Source organism: Amphiprion ocellaris, chromosome 23 (genome assembly GCF_022539595.1).
Source record: "Amphiprion ocellaris isolate individual 3 ecotype Okinawa chromosome 23, ASM2253959v1, whole genome shotgun sequence".
Lineage (NCBI taxonomy): Eukaryota > Metazoa > Chordata > Actinopteri > Pomacentridae > Amphiprion > Amphiprion ocellaris.
Window position 1 is genome coordinate 14,767,072 of NC_072788.1, and position 19,114 is coordinate 14,786,185.

At 41.3% G+C, this 19,114-nt stretch overlaps 1 protein-coding gene across 3 annotated transcripts in view; it reads right to left on the bottom strand.

The window, feature by feature from the left end:
• Window positions 1-40: 40 nt before the first annotated feature.
• svep1 (sushi, von Willebrand factor type A, EGF and pentraxin domain containing 1) overlaps window positions 41-19,114 on the bottom strand; it is a 101,073-nt gene continuing 81,999 nt past the window's right edge. For 2 of the 3 annotated variants that reach the window (XM_035947446.2, XM_035947445.2), the window contains 16 exons: window positions 17,281-17,365; window positions 16,953-17,144; window positions 16,490-16,657; window positions 14,985-15,657; window positions 12,167-14,895; window positions 11,665-11,899; window positions 11,224-11,379; window positions 10,483-10,546; window positions 9,608-9,790; window positions 9,338-9,514; window positions 8,288-8,470; window positions 6,253-6,423; window positions 4,400-4,495; window positions 3,465-3,560; window positions 2,433-2,526; window positions 41-343 (listed from right to left, as the gene is read on the bottom strand). In XM_035947446.2, the coding sequence (XP_035803339.2) occupies window positions 313-343; window positions 2,433-2,526; window positions 3,465-3,560; window positions 4,400-4,495; window positions 6,253-6,423; window positions 8,288-8,470; window positions 9,338-9,514; window positions 9,608-9,790; window positions 10,483-10,546; window positions 11,224-11,379; window positions 11,665-11,899; window positions 12,167-14,895; window positions 14,985-15,657; window positions 16,490-16,657; window positions 16,953-17,144; window positions 17,281-17,365 (5,333 nt within the window). In that variant the 3' untranslated portion in view covers window positions 41-312. The remainder of the gene's footprint in view (window positions 344-2,432; window positions 2,527-3,464; window positions 3,561-4,399; window positions 4,496-6,252; window positions 6,424-8,287; window positions 8,471-9,337; window positions 9,515-9,607; window positions 9,791-10,482; window positions 10,547-11,223; window positions 11,380-11,664; window positions 11,900-12,166; window positions 14,896-14,984; window positions 15,658-16,489; window positions 16,658-16,952; window positions 17,145-17,280; window positions 17,366-19,114) is intronic. The other variant, XM_023268649.3, reaches the window with a different exon arrangement.

The following is a 19,114-nucleotide window of genomic DNA, read 5'->3' on the forward strand; positions in this document are numbered from 1 at the left end:
CTTCTTGTCCTTGTCCTGAATCTGATCGAAAGAGAGCAAGTAACAGTATTTTATGCTTTAATAAAAATGTGAGAATAGTTTACACATATACATTGGACCATCACATCAATAGTTTTTACACATCGTACAAGTATATAGCAGCATATGTTTAATACTGTTGAGTCTCTATATGAAAAAATACAGCTTTATTTTACAAAATGGTTCTTGCGTCGCCTTTGCAGAGAGAGATGAGTGAATGGTTTACAAGTGTGTCAGTTAACTATACAAGAATTCCCTTCATAAGATGATTCACATGGAGCAGAGTGGAACCTTTTAGAAGTGATAGTACACTGATTTCCTCTTCCTGCAGAGAGAAAGAAGAAAGGGTTACATTTAAAATGTGGGGGTTTTTGCAGGATCACAGTTATTCTACAGGTCCATAGTAACTCTTTTCTTCTGTTGGTGAAGAAATGCATTTCAAAACAGCCTTGACAGGAAGTATTGCTACACATCAGCTCCATATTACCCATCAATACAAGATTTTCTGTTGCTAAAAAACAACAGCAAAATGACTAATACAGGATACTGCAGGGTGTCTGTAAATACTTTCCATGACACTTCCAGGATCTCTTGATTCTTTATCTCCCTTCAGTTTTCTTTGAGGAAGCTTGTAACTGCAGCAGCTTATTATTTCACAAAACGTGGTTTCAGGCCGCATTGCTTCGCTCTTATGTCAACATCCTCCTAGCTGAGCTGGAAACTCATTTTGACACATTCGCAGAAAGTAGAAGTGCATTGAAAGATGTTAGTAACAACTTTAGAGGAAGTAATCGTTTACTTTAATGCTTGGAATAATTCTGATCAAGCAGACAAGATGCAATAAGAGTCACTGCTTTGGAAAAACCCGACAGTGAAACACATGGAGGGTAAAATATCAGACGAGTCATTCAGAAGACAGTCTGGGGTCAGCAGGTTAAAGCATGCTATAGATAGATAAGAAGTTGTTTCATCGAGGGCTATGCAGCACATACAAACGTTGTGTATTATCTTTATAAAGGCAGAGCAGCACCGTCTGTTAATTTCCAACTGGAGTCTCTTGGTGATGACTCATATCAAACCTTTGGACTTCTCATAGCCTTATTTGTTCAGGTCTCAGTTTCAGTTCAAGGGAAGAGCAGGGAGCAGAGGGATCTTTCAGCATGTGTGACTACATTATGGAGAATGGAAGCCTCTATCATTACAATTTAGAATCTCCAGTAAATGTTTGACCGTAAGCAGCTGTCTACTTTGGTTTAAGAGCAAATCCTTGCAAAATTATTCCCATCAGATTCAGCTGCACTTTGTGTTTAGTGCTAATAGGAAAATGCTAACACTCTAATCACTGCACTTTGATAAACATGTTAGCATGCCAGTGTAAGCATGCTAACATGTTAAATTAGCATTTAGGGGACAATATCGCTGTGTGTGAGCACACTTTCACATAGTTGCTACAAGACTAGATCTTTCTCACGGTAAAAAGCACTGATCATCACAAAGGCAAAATAAGTTAGATTTTTCTATTTAAAGCACTACAACAGTTACCTTGTGGCCTTATTAAATTAATTTTCAAAAGAATGTTCCTAGTTTTGGAAACCATTAAAGATGCAGTATTATTTCTTTTATGAACACACTGAGCTACATAAAACAATGAATTTATCACTGACTTGGAAACAAATAGCTACCTTATTTTACTATTTTCCACGGTTATTATACATTTAAACTATGATATTTAAGTAAAAATGATGTTTTTTTCTTTGTTAGCATGTCCATATGGTGTTTTTTTATATGCTCGAAGACATATCATGAGCAAAACAAACAGTCCACACTGTGACTGAGCACCTTTAAACTGCAGTGTAGTGATGCCAGTTTCAAAAACACAGATCCAGATTTCCAGGTTTCATCTGTAACACACCTAAGGAACCAATCCTGTTAACCTGTGGGGGCCTTTTTGTATGATTATTGCTCTTCAGAATCAATTTCTGGTTCGAACATGTACAGATGAATTATTCCATTATTACAACTTGGCACTGTTTTAGCAGTCATAGGTGAGCTGATGTGCTCAAGCTGCAGCAAGCGAGTGGGATGGTTGGAGAGAGCCGCCAGTATTCTAGAGGTAGCTACAGTGTAGAGTAACATCTGAGCCATTTTAAAGCAGAAAGGGATTATATTCATATATAAAGTCTAAACGGGTAACTTTGATACACAGAGATGAGTTTAAATGGGCTGAATCGGTGACTAGAGAGGGACTATAAGTTTTAAAAATATCTGTTTATTGACACATTTCAGGAAATTTTTTTCAGTTTTGGAAAAACCTTTTTTGTTTTGTGATTGTATTTGCGTGCGTGCGTGTGTGCGTGCGTGCGTGCGTGCGTGCGTGCGTGCGTGCGTGTATGTGTGTGTGTGTTTCTAATCACCTGGAGCAGTCGTGTCCACTCCAACCTGACGTGCAGCTACATCTGTTCGGCCTGATGCATCTGCCTCCATTCAGGCAGGGCGACGAACACACAGCTGTGGACGAGTCCGGCACAAACACAAACCACAGCACAATCATGAGGACAGTCTTTACTGGTTCTCTGGCACTTAGAGTTTCAGTATCTTGAGAAGGAGGATATACTGGGTGTCTTATTTTTATGGTCAGAGAGTCAACTCCCATTCAACCATACAGTGATACCGGTATTATTGCATTGCATCACCACTCACCATTTAAAAACATTTAGAAGGAAACAAACAATCCTTTTTTCTGTGTTGATTCATGATACAAAGATGTGTGGGTGCTACTCTTTCTTTCCTTGATGTCGTTCATAATTACAAACACCCGCTGGGAGGTTGTTGCTGTTAAAGCTGGCTGTTTAAAAGGCCCTATTCATATGTGAAAGTATGAAACACCTGAAAAAATCTGTTAATAATAACAAACTGGGAAATACACTAAAAGTCGTGCTATGTTAGAAAAACAGAAATGATTAATAAGAGATTTAAAGGTCACTCTTTTTATCAAGGTTTTCAGGAAGAGAAAGCCGTTTACAACAACAAAACCCAATCATACATTCACAAACTACATCAGCATGATTGAGGTTTTAGGCTTTCAGCAGCAAGAATCACCTGTTTTTTCTCACTTTAACATGTCAAAAAAAGAAAAATCCACTATGGAACATAAGATTGTAATATAGGATTGTAGTTCAAAAGCATATAAAGCAAAAAGTCATCACTACGCTACACTGTCATTTACTATATTAACATTAAAACACTCTATTATGATTAGGTTAGTTGATAAACATTAGATATCATTTCGACATTTATTAGTATTAAACAAATACAAAAGGAAGAAATCCTCCTGGGTATGTGCTGTTAAGGTGATGATGATGTAGTGGGATAATGGAAACTCTGTTAGTGGTTACTCACGCCAGCCCAAACATGTGAAAGCTTCCGTGACTCATACATGAACTCACCACTGTGACAACGCGTTCCCGTCCACCCGGTGGGACACTCACACTGGTAGGGTGCCACACAGCGGCCTCCATTCAGGCATGGCAGGATGCAAATAGCTGTTATTACAGGAGGGAAAACAGACGAGAGGAAGAGGAAGTCACTGCAGCTCATCAAACCCATCTCTCATTGTTGAAATCCCAAACATTTTAATTAGCTTTGGCATCAACGTTAATGTGACCACAGGTCTGAGAGAAGCTTATTCTTGCTGATGATGCATCTTAAGTTTCAAGATGAAAATCCACTCGTGTCCACAGAGCATCACTCCAATAGTTATATTTTAAGCATTTAAAGTCGACAACAAACCAATCATTTAACCCTCTGGACTCATGATCCTTCTGTTTACTTAAATGACAAACGATTTCAGCTTTAGTATAATGTGGAAAAGTCTTGGGCCACTCTGATTTTTAAAAATTTTAAACCAAATTCTTTCCTTCTCTAGTATATTATTACTTAAGCAGGTATTTGTTCATTAAGAACAAGTTTGAATTGTCTCCACAATAACGCTAGATGAAAAGGATCTCTAGGAAATCAGTCCAGTAGCTGATCAGTTATCAGACATGTGGCAGCTGATCTTTGATAATTGATCTGTTTCAAGAGGGACCTCAGTTCCAAATCTGGTGTTTTGATTTTTGGTGATTCTTGGGTCATGGGTTCTTTAACTTGAGCAGGAAATAAACTGCCTAAAAAATGCTAGTGTTCTGTTGAAGCAGAAAGAACTCTTTCACAACCTGGTCTGGCTATCTGATTCTCTTTGTGCACCATTGTCTGTTAAAACCTGCTTAGCAAGCTGCTTCCTGGTGTCCGTGAGCATTTTTTATGAGTTGAAACACACTAACCGTCACATTCTGGGTGTTCACTTTGTGCCACTGAGGTTTTAGAAAGATGAAATACTTACGCTCCTCACAAAGTCGGCCCATCCAGCCCTCGGGGCAGGAGCAGGTGTTGGGCCGCTGACACACTCCTCCATTCTGACACTGCAGCCAACACACCGCTGAGGACGACAGCACACACAAACACACAAAGGAATAACAAGTTACAAATGGAGAAACACAGGTTATGCTCCGCTTGTGTAAAAACACACCAGCAGCGATACAGACAAGCAGATACTTGACAGATTTGATCTTCTTCCAGTCACATAAGAATAGAAAACAAAACTGTCAGAGTACACACTCTTTCTCTGTCGCAGCCTCCAGAACATGAGATTCAGATCTTTGACATGTAGCCTCATGCAAACGGTCAAACACAGCATTCACATTTACTCAGTATAAATTATCAAGACATGAACAGAAACACCCTAAAGGCAGACAGGAAAGTGCACAAACAGCTGTTATGAAAAGGCTAGCCTGGACCCAGACCTCAGTTTCATACTTAACTCAGTGACTTGTCTTTTTCCCATTGAATTTCCAACAAGTCTGTAAATATGGAGCTAAACCACTAGTTTGAGTCTCTGATTTGTATCCATGTATGTAAAGTACGAATAACAACGCATACGAAACAGCCACACAATTAGACAATCAGACAATATGTCATTTGTTAAGTTGGAAATAATTTGACACACTCACTCCAAAACCATCTACAGATGGCACATTTCAATCAGTCACCCTATTACAAAACAAATGGGAGATTTTTTTTAATATAATCAGTCTGTGATGTTAAAAGCCACCTAATTTTTCAATGATGAAACATGGCTATTTTATTGATGTTTCTGAACCCAGTTCTCCTAGTCTTGCTTTGCACCTAGCAAGTTTTAAGAATGTTTATTATAGACAGAGTCAGCTTTGTGTTTCAACCACAAATGGCTCAGTGTTGAACACATGGGAGTGACCTTTCATAGGAATGCTGTCACATTTGATTACAGCTCATTAAAATGATGACCTGTGCTAATGACAAAGCAGAATTAACACTTATGTCTAGTTTCAAAGTCAAATCTTCTAATGTCTTATACCTGCACTGAACTCTGATCAACTGAGAGCGCTGTCACTTTAGAATTGATTTATAATTTTCTCAAATGTTTTGTCACTATAAAATGGCTGAGTTGACAGAAAAAGTTGAGAATTCCACTGGAATTAGCATTTTAGGCCAAAATCTAACCTAAATATGTTTCTTATGACTGACTTTTTTTTTTTTATACTGACCAAATAATTTTGCACAAGGAAAATGTTGATATGGTATGACATTATATATTTTTCATTCAATTATCCACGGGAATGAAAAAATACACCACTGGGCATTACAAAGACCTCCAAAATGCAAGGACATGACATGTAGATCACGTTTACATGTTTAAAGGAGGGTTTCCCCTGGATCCAGGCTATAGACAGCATTTAGATATGAACTGTGCAGTGACATCAGAACATGGTGCAAACACCACATAGGAAGTACTACTGGTCACAGTACAGCAAGATAAGAGGTTCTGTGGAGAAGCTGCCTAATTATGTGAACCAAATGGTTTTCTAACATTTCCAGGTAAAGAGGAAATACCATTAAGACACCCAAAAAGTGAATTCTTTTCCCTAGCTCCATACACTGTATGCATGCAACTGGTGTAAAGCCACTGGAAGCCAGAGACTGCAGGCACAGAAGCATTAAAGACCTTCAAAGAATGAAGTATTTCTTAGAGGTAAGCAGTGGCAGTTGGGAGAAGGATTAACAAGCTGAAAAGCTGCATGACGTTATGTGCAGAAGAGACAGTCAGCTGAAGCAGGAAGTGTCCCGAGGAAGGAAGAATCCCTCCGGTGTTCTCTCTACCTCTGCATGTGGGAGGCGGCGTCCAGGTGCCGTTCTCCAGACACCTGCTCCTTCCAACGCCCTCCATGGCGTAGCCGCCAAAACACGAGTACACCGCCACGTCCCCGAACTGGAACACCGCCCCCCGCACCACCCCATTGGCCACATGGAGGGGGGGGCCACAGGACACCCCTGCACAACAGCCCAGATGGAACGACCCACGGGTTACTCTCTAGACCTCTTCTTTATTCTCCTTGTAGAGTTTGGCTACAAACGGTGCTGCTTCCTAAACCATGTCTTTAATTTTAAATAATCTAAATTTAACTTTTAACAACTTGCAAAAAAAATAACCGATCATAATGTTGAATATTTGTTGAAGCTGCCAGCTCTTCGCCCTTGCTCTTTCTATTTGAAGTTTACTGTGTCAGGTGTCTTTCATCCTGGTCACATAACACAATTTAGGTATTTTTCATTAATGCACCAGCATTTCAGGAAGCAACTCTCTGTCCAACAACAATAGTAAATGTGACAGAGCTCTCTTACTAAAGTGTAGGTTTGTCTACTATTTTGTCTACCCTGTATGTAGATAAAAAACCCAACTATTAAATGATGCGCTGCAGAGATAAATCTGTTATTAAATTAAATCAAGTTCGTTTTCTGGATCTTTTGTTTCCCCTGAAGGCAGTGATTTTCATGCAACATATCCAGATTTGTCAGATAGTCCATTTGTGTGGCTTGCTAATAACTCGAGCTGAAAATTCCCCTCAGGAGTAAAAGGACTACGATAAACATGCATATAGAAGAGGAAACATGCACATATAAATAACAAGCCATAGCAACATGAGCACCAATGTTTGCATATTCAGGATGACCGTGCTGAAGAAAGATCAAGGGTTTATCTGACAAAGGTTGCCATAGAAGCTGCAAATTTGCCTGTAATTAGTTCAGCATACAGGACACCAACGGCGTGTTTGATGCAGCCTCATTTGTTTTGATAAAAGCTCAATGAGAGACAGGCGACAACAGAGAAATGGTACTTTCAACTAACAGGCAGCTTTAAGCCAACAGCCATGCAAGTGAAGAGAAGCACTCGGATCAAGACAAGAGGAGCATGCAGAGTGCAATATTAAATGCACAGTGGTTTATGTGATTTTCACATTATTTAAGACATGATTTGGTAGCTTTAGTACAGATTACACTGACATCCTACTAACTATAGCTGATTGATCCCCACAAAAATAATACATCACACGTCTATAAACTCAGATTGATTAAGGAAAAACATTCTTATTGATTCTCATTGACATTTCAGGACAAAAATGGAAAATCTAGTATACTAATTATGCTAGAATGAAAGACTGTGGCATTGAACTGTTACATAAAGTACCACAGAGTTGGGACAAAGGTCTGTTCAGAGGCTGTATATTTTAATCCTAATAAACTTTAACATCAAAGACAATAGGTGCAGTAAAGATGAGAAGATAAAAATAGTGAGCAGTCACCCTCCCTAAAATAATTAAACCTCAAGCTAAAAAGGTCATTACATAAAAGCAATTATATTAAATACTGCTTAATATATTACTTATCTGGCAAGATAAGAACCTTGTTGATATTGCAGTATTAGTCCATATGAGTGGAATGGCCAGATGAACATAATATTTGATGCACAGCATGTGGTAACATATTTGAAGTGCTTTGATTATATTTTAAATAAAACACAACCTTCGTATTTCTAGTTGTTTGTCACTAGATGATAAAATCCTCAGAACCATAAACCCACATAGGTAACTTCATAGTAGTCCCTTGAATTGATTTAAATATTTCAACTTATTTCAACAAATGAACTGTTCTGTAATATTTATTTTCCACCAGTAACCTTGACATCTAAATAAAGCTGCTAAAACAACTCATTAGTTATGTTTATGAAGAAGAAATCCGTCAAGTAGAACACTATCTGTTTCAAATAATGGTTCCTTTAATGTAACACTTCTTCCTAAAATGAATGCAGTGTTTTGACTGTCACACTGAATCCACCGTCTTCAAGGCTTCTACCTACTTTCACACACAGAGCTGATGGGGCTCCAGGTTTGGTCTGGCCTGCAGGTGATGGTGCCGCTGCCTTTCACCTGCTGCCCTTTGGGGCAGGTAACACGGACTGACTGTCCAACATGAAACTCCTGCGGGGATCCGTTCCTGCTACTGTCCTGCTTCCAGCCTGGAGGAGCCGGGCAAGACTTGGCTGTGAAACAAAGAATGGATGCAGTTATTTTTACCTACTTAAAATCCAGTTGACACAGTGTATCTCTTAGCAATATATTTTTAGATGTTTATCACAGAAACAACAAGTTGCAGTAGCTGACATGATTGATCATGCCAGGATACTGACTACAGATAAAAACAGATGTCTTTGTTTGAGAAGACAGTTTGAAAAAAGGTATAAAAAAATGTACAAGTGTGAAAGTATACATCAAAATGATGATATTTTTACAAAACCTAAGAATGTTCAACTGATTTAAGAAAAGCAGCAAATCCTGGTGCTGAAGCCAGAAAATATTTGGCAGTTTTTCTTTGGAAAATTCCTGAAACAATAAATAATTTTTGTTGCTCAACCAGTCAATTAATTAGTAAATTAATGCAGCTTTAGTTTGCATCATTAATCAATCATCTTTTTGGCTGGATATTTTTGAGTGAAAAATATCCCAACTTCTTTTCTGTGTGCAATAGTTTTTCAGATAAAAACACAGTAAGCCTTGGTTTCATTTTGACAAATATCCTGAGGCATGACTCAAAACTAATATTCCAGTCAACTCAAATTGAAACCAACAAGTAAGAAAAGCTGACGAATCCGCCCCATTTGTCACATTTGTTGTGAAAAAGATTACGAAATGCAGTAATGTTGCAAAGAATTTTGAGTGGGTGTTTGGCTACGTGTTGCAAATGTTTGTCAAATTCCTTGGCTTTGGCAGAAAGCAACCACAGTGTCAGCAAATTGTAAGGGAAGTCCAGCACAGCAGAAGGTCAGACAGCAAATACAGTATACTAGAAAAATCTCTCCAGTATATGGCTGTGTGTGTCTGTGTGTGTGCAAAAGGCAAAGTTTTCTCACGCTGGCAGGTGGGGAAAGTGGAGCTCCAGGCGTTGCCCCCCATACACACCACCAGAGAGTCTCCCACCAGCCTGTAGCCTTTATCACACTGGAACTCCACAGCACGCCCAGTGTTCAGGTTGTGTTCCTGCACTTTGCCATGCAGCATCTGTTTCGGGCTGTCACAGCCTCTAGCGACTGACAAGAGAGGCAAAATGATGAAGTTGAGATGTAATAGAAGAAGACAAAAAGGAGGCTTTTCATTCAATGCTTATTGTGCGTCCTCCATACCTTCACACGTAGGTGCTGGCAGACTCCATGTGCCATTGGCCAGACAGACGACAGTCTTTGGGCCGACCAGCTGCAGCCCACCATTACACACATAGCTCACATTGTGTGAGTGAGGCTCTGCTGTCATCTGGACCTGTGCATTTTTCACAGTGGGAGGAGGCCCACAGGAATGTGCTGAGGAGACTGTTGACAGGTGTCACAGGTGTGGCGGGTTAATGCGTTTGTTTACATTGTAACAAGTTACATAACACTCAGATAAAAGTCAGTTACACCGCTAAACCTTCACAAAGGTTTATTATACAAAATGTGTTTACATTTGGTCAGAGATTTTTTAAAGTTTGTTTTTCACAGCTGGAATGTAGACTGTGGACATCATGGAAGATGTTTACAGAATGGAAAAGTGATTTTAGTTAAAAATATTTTAGAATCCACGTCGTAAAGTTTTAGAACAACGCTACAGCTAAACTGAAGTCATGATATATTCTCAATCTTGGTAAACATTTATTTCTCCATCTCCCATTTAATCCAAATGTAAAATTTCTTTTACTTTGCAGCATATATTAGCAAAGCATTATTGCCATTTTTTCATGAAACAAGAGGATGTAAGAATTTATGGACTGCAGGGAGTTTTTTGTCCCCTTTGTTCACTGAGTCATTCCCTACGTGCTTCTTTGTGACTATCATGACCAAAAAATGTTAGTGAAAAGATTGTTTTATGTGGAGGGGATATCTTTGGAAGTTTTAGTCATCTTAAAGGGTGTTCCCAGCTTTCGTGACAAATAGTTTGAAGAATAGCTCTGACAGCACACTAAGATTAAACACTTGGACATTGTTAGAAACATCTTCTAGTCTGTCCCTTATGTACACAAACCTACCAACACACACTGGCTGCGTGCCACTCCATGTTCTGTCTCCCTGGCAGGTCTGGATAGAGTCTCCCTGTGACAAAAAGGGAGAAGTGTAAAGCAATAGAAACATCTGATGACTTAACACGGCAACACTTTTACACCCTATTTCAATGTGCTGTATCACAGCAAGAAACACGATACAGTTAAGGTCCATGATATCGATTTTTTTCTCTGCACTCTGACGCAATGACTGTTCTGTATTTTTCCACTAAGTTGCCTAAGTGCTATTAAAGCCGCAGCTTGTTGTCTTCGTGTGTCCTCAGTGCATTAACAGGGCTTCATTGTGGTGAGTATTTAAATTGAGGAGTAGTTATCAGTAGGTATCAGTGTATCGGGAAACAGTGACTCAGCTCCTTCTCTTGGCTCTGCAACTACACACTGTAACTACTGAATGCTGAGGAGAAATCATGTGACTTTCTGTAATCTGATTGTTAGCCATTATCTTATGGTGGACAAACTGTTTTTTAAAAGCACAGTGGAAGAAAGGAGAGTATTACAGGAAATGAGTGCACTCTCGTTCATCAAATACATCTTTTAGAAAAACAACATATTCTATTAGATTCGGTATCCAAAACAACTATGACTGTGTTTTTCTATGTCATGTTACTTTCTCTGTATATGTTGAAATAATTCATTAAAGCATGTTTCCAATTCTGAGCGCTAAAGTGCTAAACTCTCCAAAAGAAAACTTGGCTTGATGAGCAGTACCTTCATGTCAAATCCAGGTAGACAGGAGTACATGACAAAGTCTCCATAGCTGTAGCTGTCCCCCTCAATTAAACCATGAAGAAGAGGAGGGGGTTTCTCACACATCACCATCTCGCAGGAAACAGACATGATGCTTGGGGCCCAGCTTCCACCCACCTTATCACACAGCCATAAAGACAGGACAGGAAGTACTTCATTATTCACAGCTTCTTCTTAACATCAGTGAAAAACATGACTTCTTCATGGGTCAATGGCAAAACTATACTGGTTATATGACAGTGATGACACACAATATTTAAACAGCAGACAGATCACTTAAAATCGATTTTGCAACATCTTTTTTTTATACATATCATGATTACTTGTGCTGACTAACTGATTTGGCATTCATATTAAGATTAAGAGGCTTAGAGACAAATGACTGACGAGCATGTTTCTTACCTGACACTCTGCCAATGCTGACCCCTGCAGGTAGAAGCCAGGAGGGCAGGAGAGGGTGATGGTGCCTCCGACAGGAGTCAACTCCTTCCCAGTGATTGCGAGTTGGGGGATGGAGACGTTGGTGGGTAGCAGGCAGGGGGTGGGGCGGCATCGAATGCTGTGTTTGGACCAGGTGCCGTCACTCTGGCAGGCAAGGAAATCTGTCTGTGTGGCTAGTTTATATCCATCATCACACCTGGAGAGCAAGAGGCATATTTGGTCTTTGATATGATTATATATATATGGATAAGTAATAAGTAAATTCACACAGGAATTAGGGCGACTTAAAGAGAAATGATAGAGAACAGGTGTAAAGGGTACGTTTAGTTATTTATAGCTAATGAAATCTGTCTAGCCATGTGATTAAATCAAGTGCAAACAGCAGTATGGTGGCTAACATCTGTTATTTCTGTCAAAAAGAAAAACAAAATGTCGCAAATTAGAGTATAAAAACAGTATTTACCTATAAGTGACCTGGTTGGGGAAGGTAAAGATGTCTCCCTCCAGCTGAGCATGGGCTACTGCTGGTGGTTTTCCACAGCTCACAGGCTCACAGCTGATCCTGGGTTCCCCCCACCTGCCGTCTCTTCCACAGGAGAGGTGTGGGTACCCCTTTTGCTGGTAGCCCGGTCGACACCTGTAAATAGCTGTGTCTGGGAAGGTGGCACTGCCGCCCTGCAAAACAGCATTCGGGACTGTAGGCGGGGCGACACTGCACCTCCCCCGGCCACATACAGGCACCCCGGGGCTCCACACACCTCCCTTCTCACACACCGCCTGAGAGGGACCCAGCAGCTTGTAGCCGTCGTCACACTGGAAGTGCACTCGGTCTCCGCAGGCACGGTCCTGGCCAAGAACCACCCCAAATTTCACTACAGGGAGGTTGCAGACGCAGGGCTGACACTGGGGCACATTGCCCACCCAGAGGCCTTGAGCAGAGCACCGCAGGATGGGATCCCCGACTACCTCGTAGCCATCAAAGCAAACATACTCCACCACGTCATCATAGTTGAAGCTGGAGCCATTCAGGAAGCCGTGACTGATGTCCTCAGGTGGATCACAGCTAATGATATCACAGCGGGGTGGCAGTTTGTCCCAAAGTCCATCTGATTGACAAACACGTGTAGAATCTCCTTTGAGCACGTATCCCTCATCACATTCATACTTTACCTTGCTGTTGTAGCCAAACTCTGACCCCAGCACACTCCCATTGGGTATTGGGGAGGGCTTCCCGCAGCGGGCTGGTACACAGGTAGGAGACTGGTGGCTCCATGTGCCATCAGCCTGGCAAATAGTTACAGACTTCCCTTTTAAGAGAAAACCAGGCTGACAGCTCAGTTCTATTTCACTATTATAGGTGTACTCTTTGCCTTTAAATGTAATATCACTGGGGATTTTAGGAGGACCACAGGACACTGGTTCACACTGTGGTTTCCTACCATTCCACTTTCCATCTGCCTGGCAGGCAATAGTGTCACTGCCCTTTAAGGCAAACCCAGGACTACACTCATAGTGTAATACCTGAGGATAAACAAATTCACCTCCATGAGCCGTGCCATTTGCAATCACTCCTGGGTCACCGCAGGAAACAGGTCGACAAACTGGGGCATCATCAGTCCACAGTCGACCCGATACGCAATGTCTCTCAGGCTCCCCCTCCAGCTCATATCCTTCCTCACAAGAATATCTGACCATACTGCCGAGGGACGCATCAGTTACATTCACCCAGCCATGCTCTGGACTAGGTGGCGTTTCACACTCAGCTGGGACACATGATGGGGCGGTCCCATTCCATCCTCCATCCTCCTGACACACCAACCTGATGTGGCGTGTGAGGTCGTAACCTTTGTGGCAATGGTACTCAATCAGTGTCCCATGAAGGAAGTTCAAGTCCATATGTGTAGATAATGATTGAGTGTCTTTAGAAGCAGAACCAGATCCATCTCCCAGTTCTGTCACCCTGACATATTCCCCAAAGTCAATGTGAGGAGGCAGGCCACAGTCCGAGGGTACGCAGACAGGAACAGAGCTTGACCAGCCAAACTCCTCACATGTTAGATGGTCCTGGCCCACTAGCTGGAAGCCAGGAAAACAGCTGTAGAAAATAGTGACACCAAAACTATGATCCTGACCCTCTACAAAACCACTTTCAATTGGCTGGGGTGGAGTGCATGATATCTGCACACAAGCAGGTGGCTCAATGTCCCATTCTCCACTGGCCAGGCATTTCAGAGTCTCTGGGCCTTGGAGGCGGTAACCACGACGACAAGAGTAAGTAGCACTGTTACCAAACTGGAGCTTTGTATAACCCACTTTTCCATTGGCTATCTGTGTAGGGATTGAGCATTCAATTGGACGGCAAGAAGGCACCCCACCAATCCATAGTCCTTTCTCTCCACAGAGGACAGTGAAGTTTCCCACTAAGTTATATCCAGTCTTACAGCTATACAGTGCTTTGCTGAGGTACATCAGACCCTGAACATCGACAATACCATTAGAAATCTCTACAGGCTGAGGACATTCAACTGGGATGCATTCTGGGTAAGGAGTGCTCCACTGTCCGTTAGCTAGACAGGACACAGAGCCTTCTTGTCTTAAAGTAAAGCCATCCATACAGGTGTAGGTCACCACAGAGCTGAAAGGAAATGGGGGAGAGGACGAGGAAGGGCCACCAAATGACACCTCTGGCAGTGAACCACAAAATACTTGTTTACACACTGGAAAGGTGTCGTTCCACTCCTGAGACGGAGTGCAGCGGAGGATCCGAGCCCCCTCCAGGACGTAACCATCCTCACAGGACAATTCCACTGTTCCAGATTCAGAGTCTAGGCCCTTCAGGACCAGGTGGTTCTCCTCCAGCGGTGGCTCTGGACACTGGACTGGTGAGCAGCGTGGACGTCTCGACTTATCCCATCTTCCATACTTCAGACAGGTCCAGATAGCATCACCAGCCAGCTCATAACCCTCATCACAGACATACTGCACTTTGCGGCCCACCTGGAACTCCGAGCCTTTGTAGTGTCCATGGACGATGTCAGGAGGAGGATCGCAGGTTAAAAGGACACAAGTGGGAGGGTCGTGGTTGGACCACTGGCGGTTGGCTTGGCAACTTCGCTCTGGCTGGCCAATCAGTCTGTAGCCTGCATTACAGGCATATGTCACCTTGCTGTTGAATGTGAATCGACCTCTGACCTGTAGGGGAACAGTGCAATATATCATTTTAATTGTTTATTATGTTTATAAGAAGGATTAATGTGCTCAATCTGAGCTTTATGTCTGACCTGGATGTATCCATTCCTGAGTGGTGGAGGGGATGAGCAGGACACAGGTACACAAATAGGCAGAGCTCCTCCCCACTCTCCATTGGCCTTGCAGGTTCTCCTCTTCTCCCCTCGGATCAGGAAGCCTGAATTGCAGCTGTATGCCACAACAGCCCCAAAACTGTAGTTTGTCCCAATCACATAGCCCCGATCAATGCTTTCAGGCTTGGAGCACCTCACTGGCACACAGCCGATATCAAATGGTGAAGGCTCCCACTCTCCTCCCATCAGGCATCTGAGTGTGGCTGTGGTGTTGAGCATGAAGCCCTCTTCACATTTATAGCTCACTTCAGTGTTGCTAGCATATTTAGGTTTGTTGACTGAATCTAAAATTGCGTGGGAAAGGTCAGGTGGGCGTAGGCAGAAGTTCGCAATGCAGCGAGGGGCCGCCATGCCATCAGGTGGTGCCCACACACCCTGAGCATTGCATATCATCTTAGAGTTGTTTCCAGCAACGTATCCATCAGTGCAGTAGTAGTTTGCCGTGTCTCCGAACAGCTGGTGGCTCTCATAGGGCTCAGCGTGGTCGATGGCAGGTGGGGGGCCACAGGAGCGAGGGACGCACTGGGCAGAGCTTTCACTCCATTGGCCAGTTGGTAGACATTCCCTGGTTTCTGGGCCAATCAGAGTGTAGCTGCATATAAGAAGCAACAAAGATGATGAGCAAAGGGGATAAAAAAAAACCACAGCACCAAGATATGCCAGTGCCAATAATAACATCAGTAACAGTTGATTGTTTAACTTTTTGAAAACAAAGCTCTTTTCTGGCCATTTTTTGCACTTCTGTCATATTTACATACGGTAGGCTCCTTTTAAATTTCAATATAAAGTACAGCACCTTTATGGATACAGCACTACATTTCTTTGATTACTTATTTTTTTACAAAAAAATGAAAGAAATCTAGAATCACTTTGTACAACATTTTTCCAAGTGGTACCAATGCTGGAAAAATGGTGATTCTACATACTATCGATATATATATATATATATACATATATATTTTATTTTGTGCATTTTTAAATGTGTTTTAATACTATTTATTTCCTATCTGCTCTGTTTAAACAAAGCCTGCAGCTCAGCCCAGTTCAGCTGAAAGTTTCTAAAATTATATTTCATATCTGCTGATCAAAACTGAGTCACTGATGGCTTCCTGATTCCGAGGATGATAGAATCTCGTCTTTTTTTTACTGAATCGGACGGGTTGCAAAGGGTTTATTTTGATGAACATACAGGAAATTGACGATACAGCACTCAGCATTCAAAATGACAAATAGTACACATGCACATATTATTTTATAATTAAAGGCTATATGACACAGTAATATATAGTTACATATAACTAGGTTAGTGAAATGCAGAAGCCAAATGTCTGCATTGAAATTAACTATTATGTTTTCATTTAAAAACTTTTTAGTTTTAGTTGATGAAACAGCATAATAACTGAATAGACTTCAACCACATTTACCCTTCTTTGCAGACATAGTGCACCTTGTTTCCCAGTTCATAGTTCTCTCCTACAGTCACAGCATCTCTTAGGGTTGGTGGTTCGTGGCACAGGACGCTCACACAGCGAGGTACAGGTCTGCTCCACTCCCCTGTCGCTTCACAAACCACTTCCATGGAACCCTGTGGTCTTCACACCAACACACCTTTCAGTTTACACACTCACACTACTGCAAATAATCGTATTACAGAGAAGTACAAAAATACCTTGTGAAAACTGAAAAATCAAGGGTGATAGCAGCATATTTTCTTCTGTCATATTTTAGTTTGATTACAGTACAGAACGTCTGTTTTATTGTTACTTTAAATTCTAATTTCATTCTATTCAGCAGTCAAGTATTGATAAAATACATTTATTCAATGAAATGACCAAACACCAGCAGAAGTCAGAGTCAGCAGTGCAGTTAACGGTTATTAAACCATACCTGTATCCCTCAGTGCAGGTATATTTGACAGTAGACATGTATGTGTTTAGATCAAGGGTGTAGTCCGCATTTTCTACAGTTGGTGGGCCCCCACAGGTCACTGGATGACAGACCGGTGGTGTCCCGCTCCACCTCAGACTAGTGAGACACTGGAATTCATAGGGGATCTGAGGCAGGAAGCCCTTCTTACAGCTGAAATGGAGGGAAGTTAGTGTGAGTTTTCAAATGCCATAAGGAAACAGCAATCTTGTAATGGCTTTCTTGACAGATTTGTAACACCTTTATTGTCACAATGATACTGTGGTATTGTAGAGAATGCAAATGATACCTGAAAGTCACCTTGCTTCCATAGGTGAAGTTGCTTCCCTTCATGATGGAGTTCTCTGGAACAGTTGGTGCTGGGCAGGAGAGGGCTAGAGCACAATATTAATAACATGATTAATGACTACAGCTTTAAATTTCAGATTTCACTGAAACCTAAAAATGACTAAATACCAGTGTAGCTCTTCATTATGGTAAGAGTAAAGACTGTCTATATGAATAATTCCAGACAGAAAAGAGAGAATTTCATAGACGACTTTAAGTGTTATTGATGAAATTCAGATTACACTAATATGATAAAAGATGCCAGCAGGAAAGTATAAAAAAGGTAGAATGCAAAGAGGTGTAATTGAGATGCACTGTGGAGCAATCAGTCTGAAATTCCATCTGCATTCATTTTTTTATTAAACAGGCCAGACATTGTTGTTTCCAGTCGTGGTCACATTACGATTGATCACAGTCTGGAAAAATTTTAACATGGAAAATCATTAGGGTCTCCTATGTCTAGCCAATTTGAGAAAGGGAACAAGACTGACTTATTAAATATTGTTTGTTTATATACTTCCTTTATAAATGTATACTGTAATGAGCAGCAGAATAGAAGCAGCAGATAAGATGAGATGTGGTTCATCTGCAGTGAGTCTAAGAGCAGAGACAGACTGCTGCTGCTTTCCTCTAATAACAGTGTAAGATGGAATTTTTCAACCTGACACAATGATTTACTGCTGTAGCAGTATATTGATCCTTCAGTGTGCCCTCTAATGCATCAGAACATGAATTATTTAGCCTTTGTTATTGCTGGCTGTAACACAGGAAAACAGTCAAAACAAGATGTAACTGTTTTGATTTCTGGAACATCACTGAGGTGCTTTACGTATTTCAGGTAACTTACAATTTTTTTCCATTTGTAATCACTTTGAATACAGTATTGCAATCAACAGCCAATATGGAATGAATGCAACAAACTGGCACATTCTGCTGGCACTGAGTAAGTAAGCTCCCCCTCTTCTATGAGGAAGAATGTGGCTTAGAGCCAAGATGAAGGTGCTGCGGTGGTCAGGCTTTTCAGCGCGCTTCACAGTGGAAGACAAAAAGACAGCTGCATGTGTAATCACCCCTTCACAGCGGCAGACATCAGGCATATCCCGTAATGTGTGACTGGGAAGTGTACATGTATGGTTGTATTTGTGTGCATGATTTGCTTTCATGTGAGAGTGTGTGTGTGTGTGTGTGTGTGTGTGTGTGTGTGTGTGTGTGTGTGTGTGTGTGTGTGTGTGTGTGTGTGTGTGTGTGTGTCCTGAAGTGTATCAGTACAAAATTTAAAAAAGTACAATCTGATTGCATTATGTGTAGTTTTGGTTGTATTTTGCTTACAATCTATCAGCCAATAGGTGAGTGCTGTGATTATTATCATATTAGCTTGATATCAATCTGTTATTCTATGTTACTTTATATATAAATCTTCATGAAACTACTCTTCTGTTTAGAGATAGTGAGCAAAATCCCATAATCGACAGCATTACATTAAAACTACAATTATACCTTTTTTTTTGACAAGACAAAATTTCAACTGGTGGCATTAGTGCGAGAGCATGAGGGTCATTAAGCTGTATTGCTGTCGCTCTAACCGGCACAGACAGATACTGTGTTAACCACAGTGGTGGAAAGTAGTGCATCCATAACCTTGGTGGTCAGTCTCGCCCTGCCTGCTGCGTAAAACAAGCTGTTTAGCTGATGTGTGCCAAAAACATAAAGTGACCTGTAGCTGATCATTTAAAAACAAAAGGACAAGGTTTGTGGAGAGGTAGAGGTTTGACACAGACACACCGGATGATCACAGT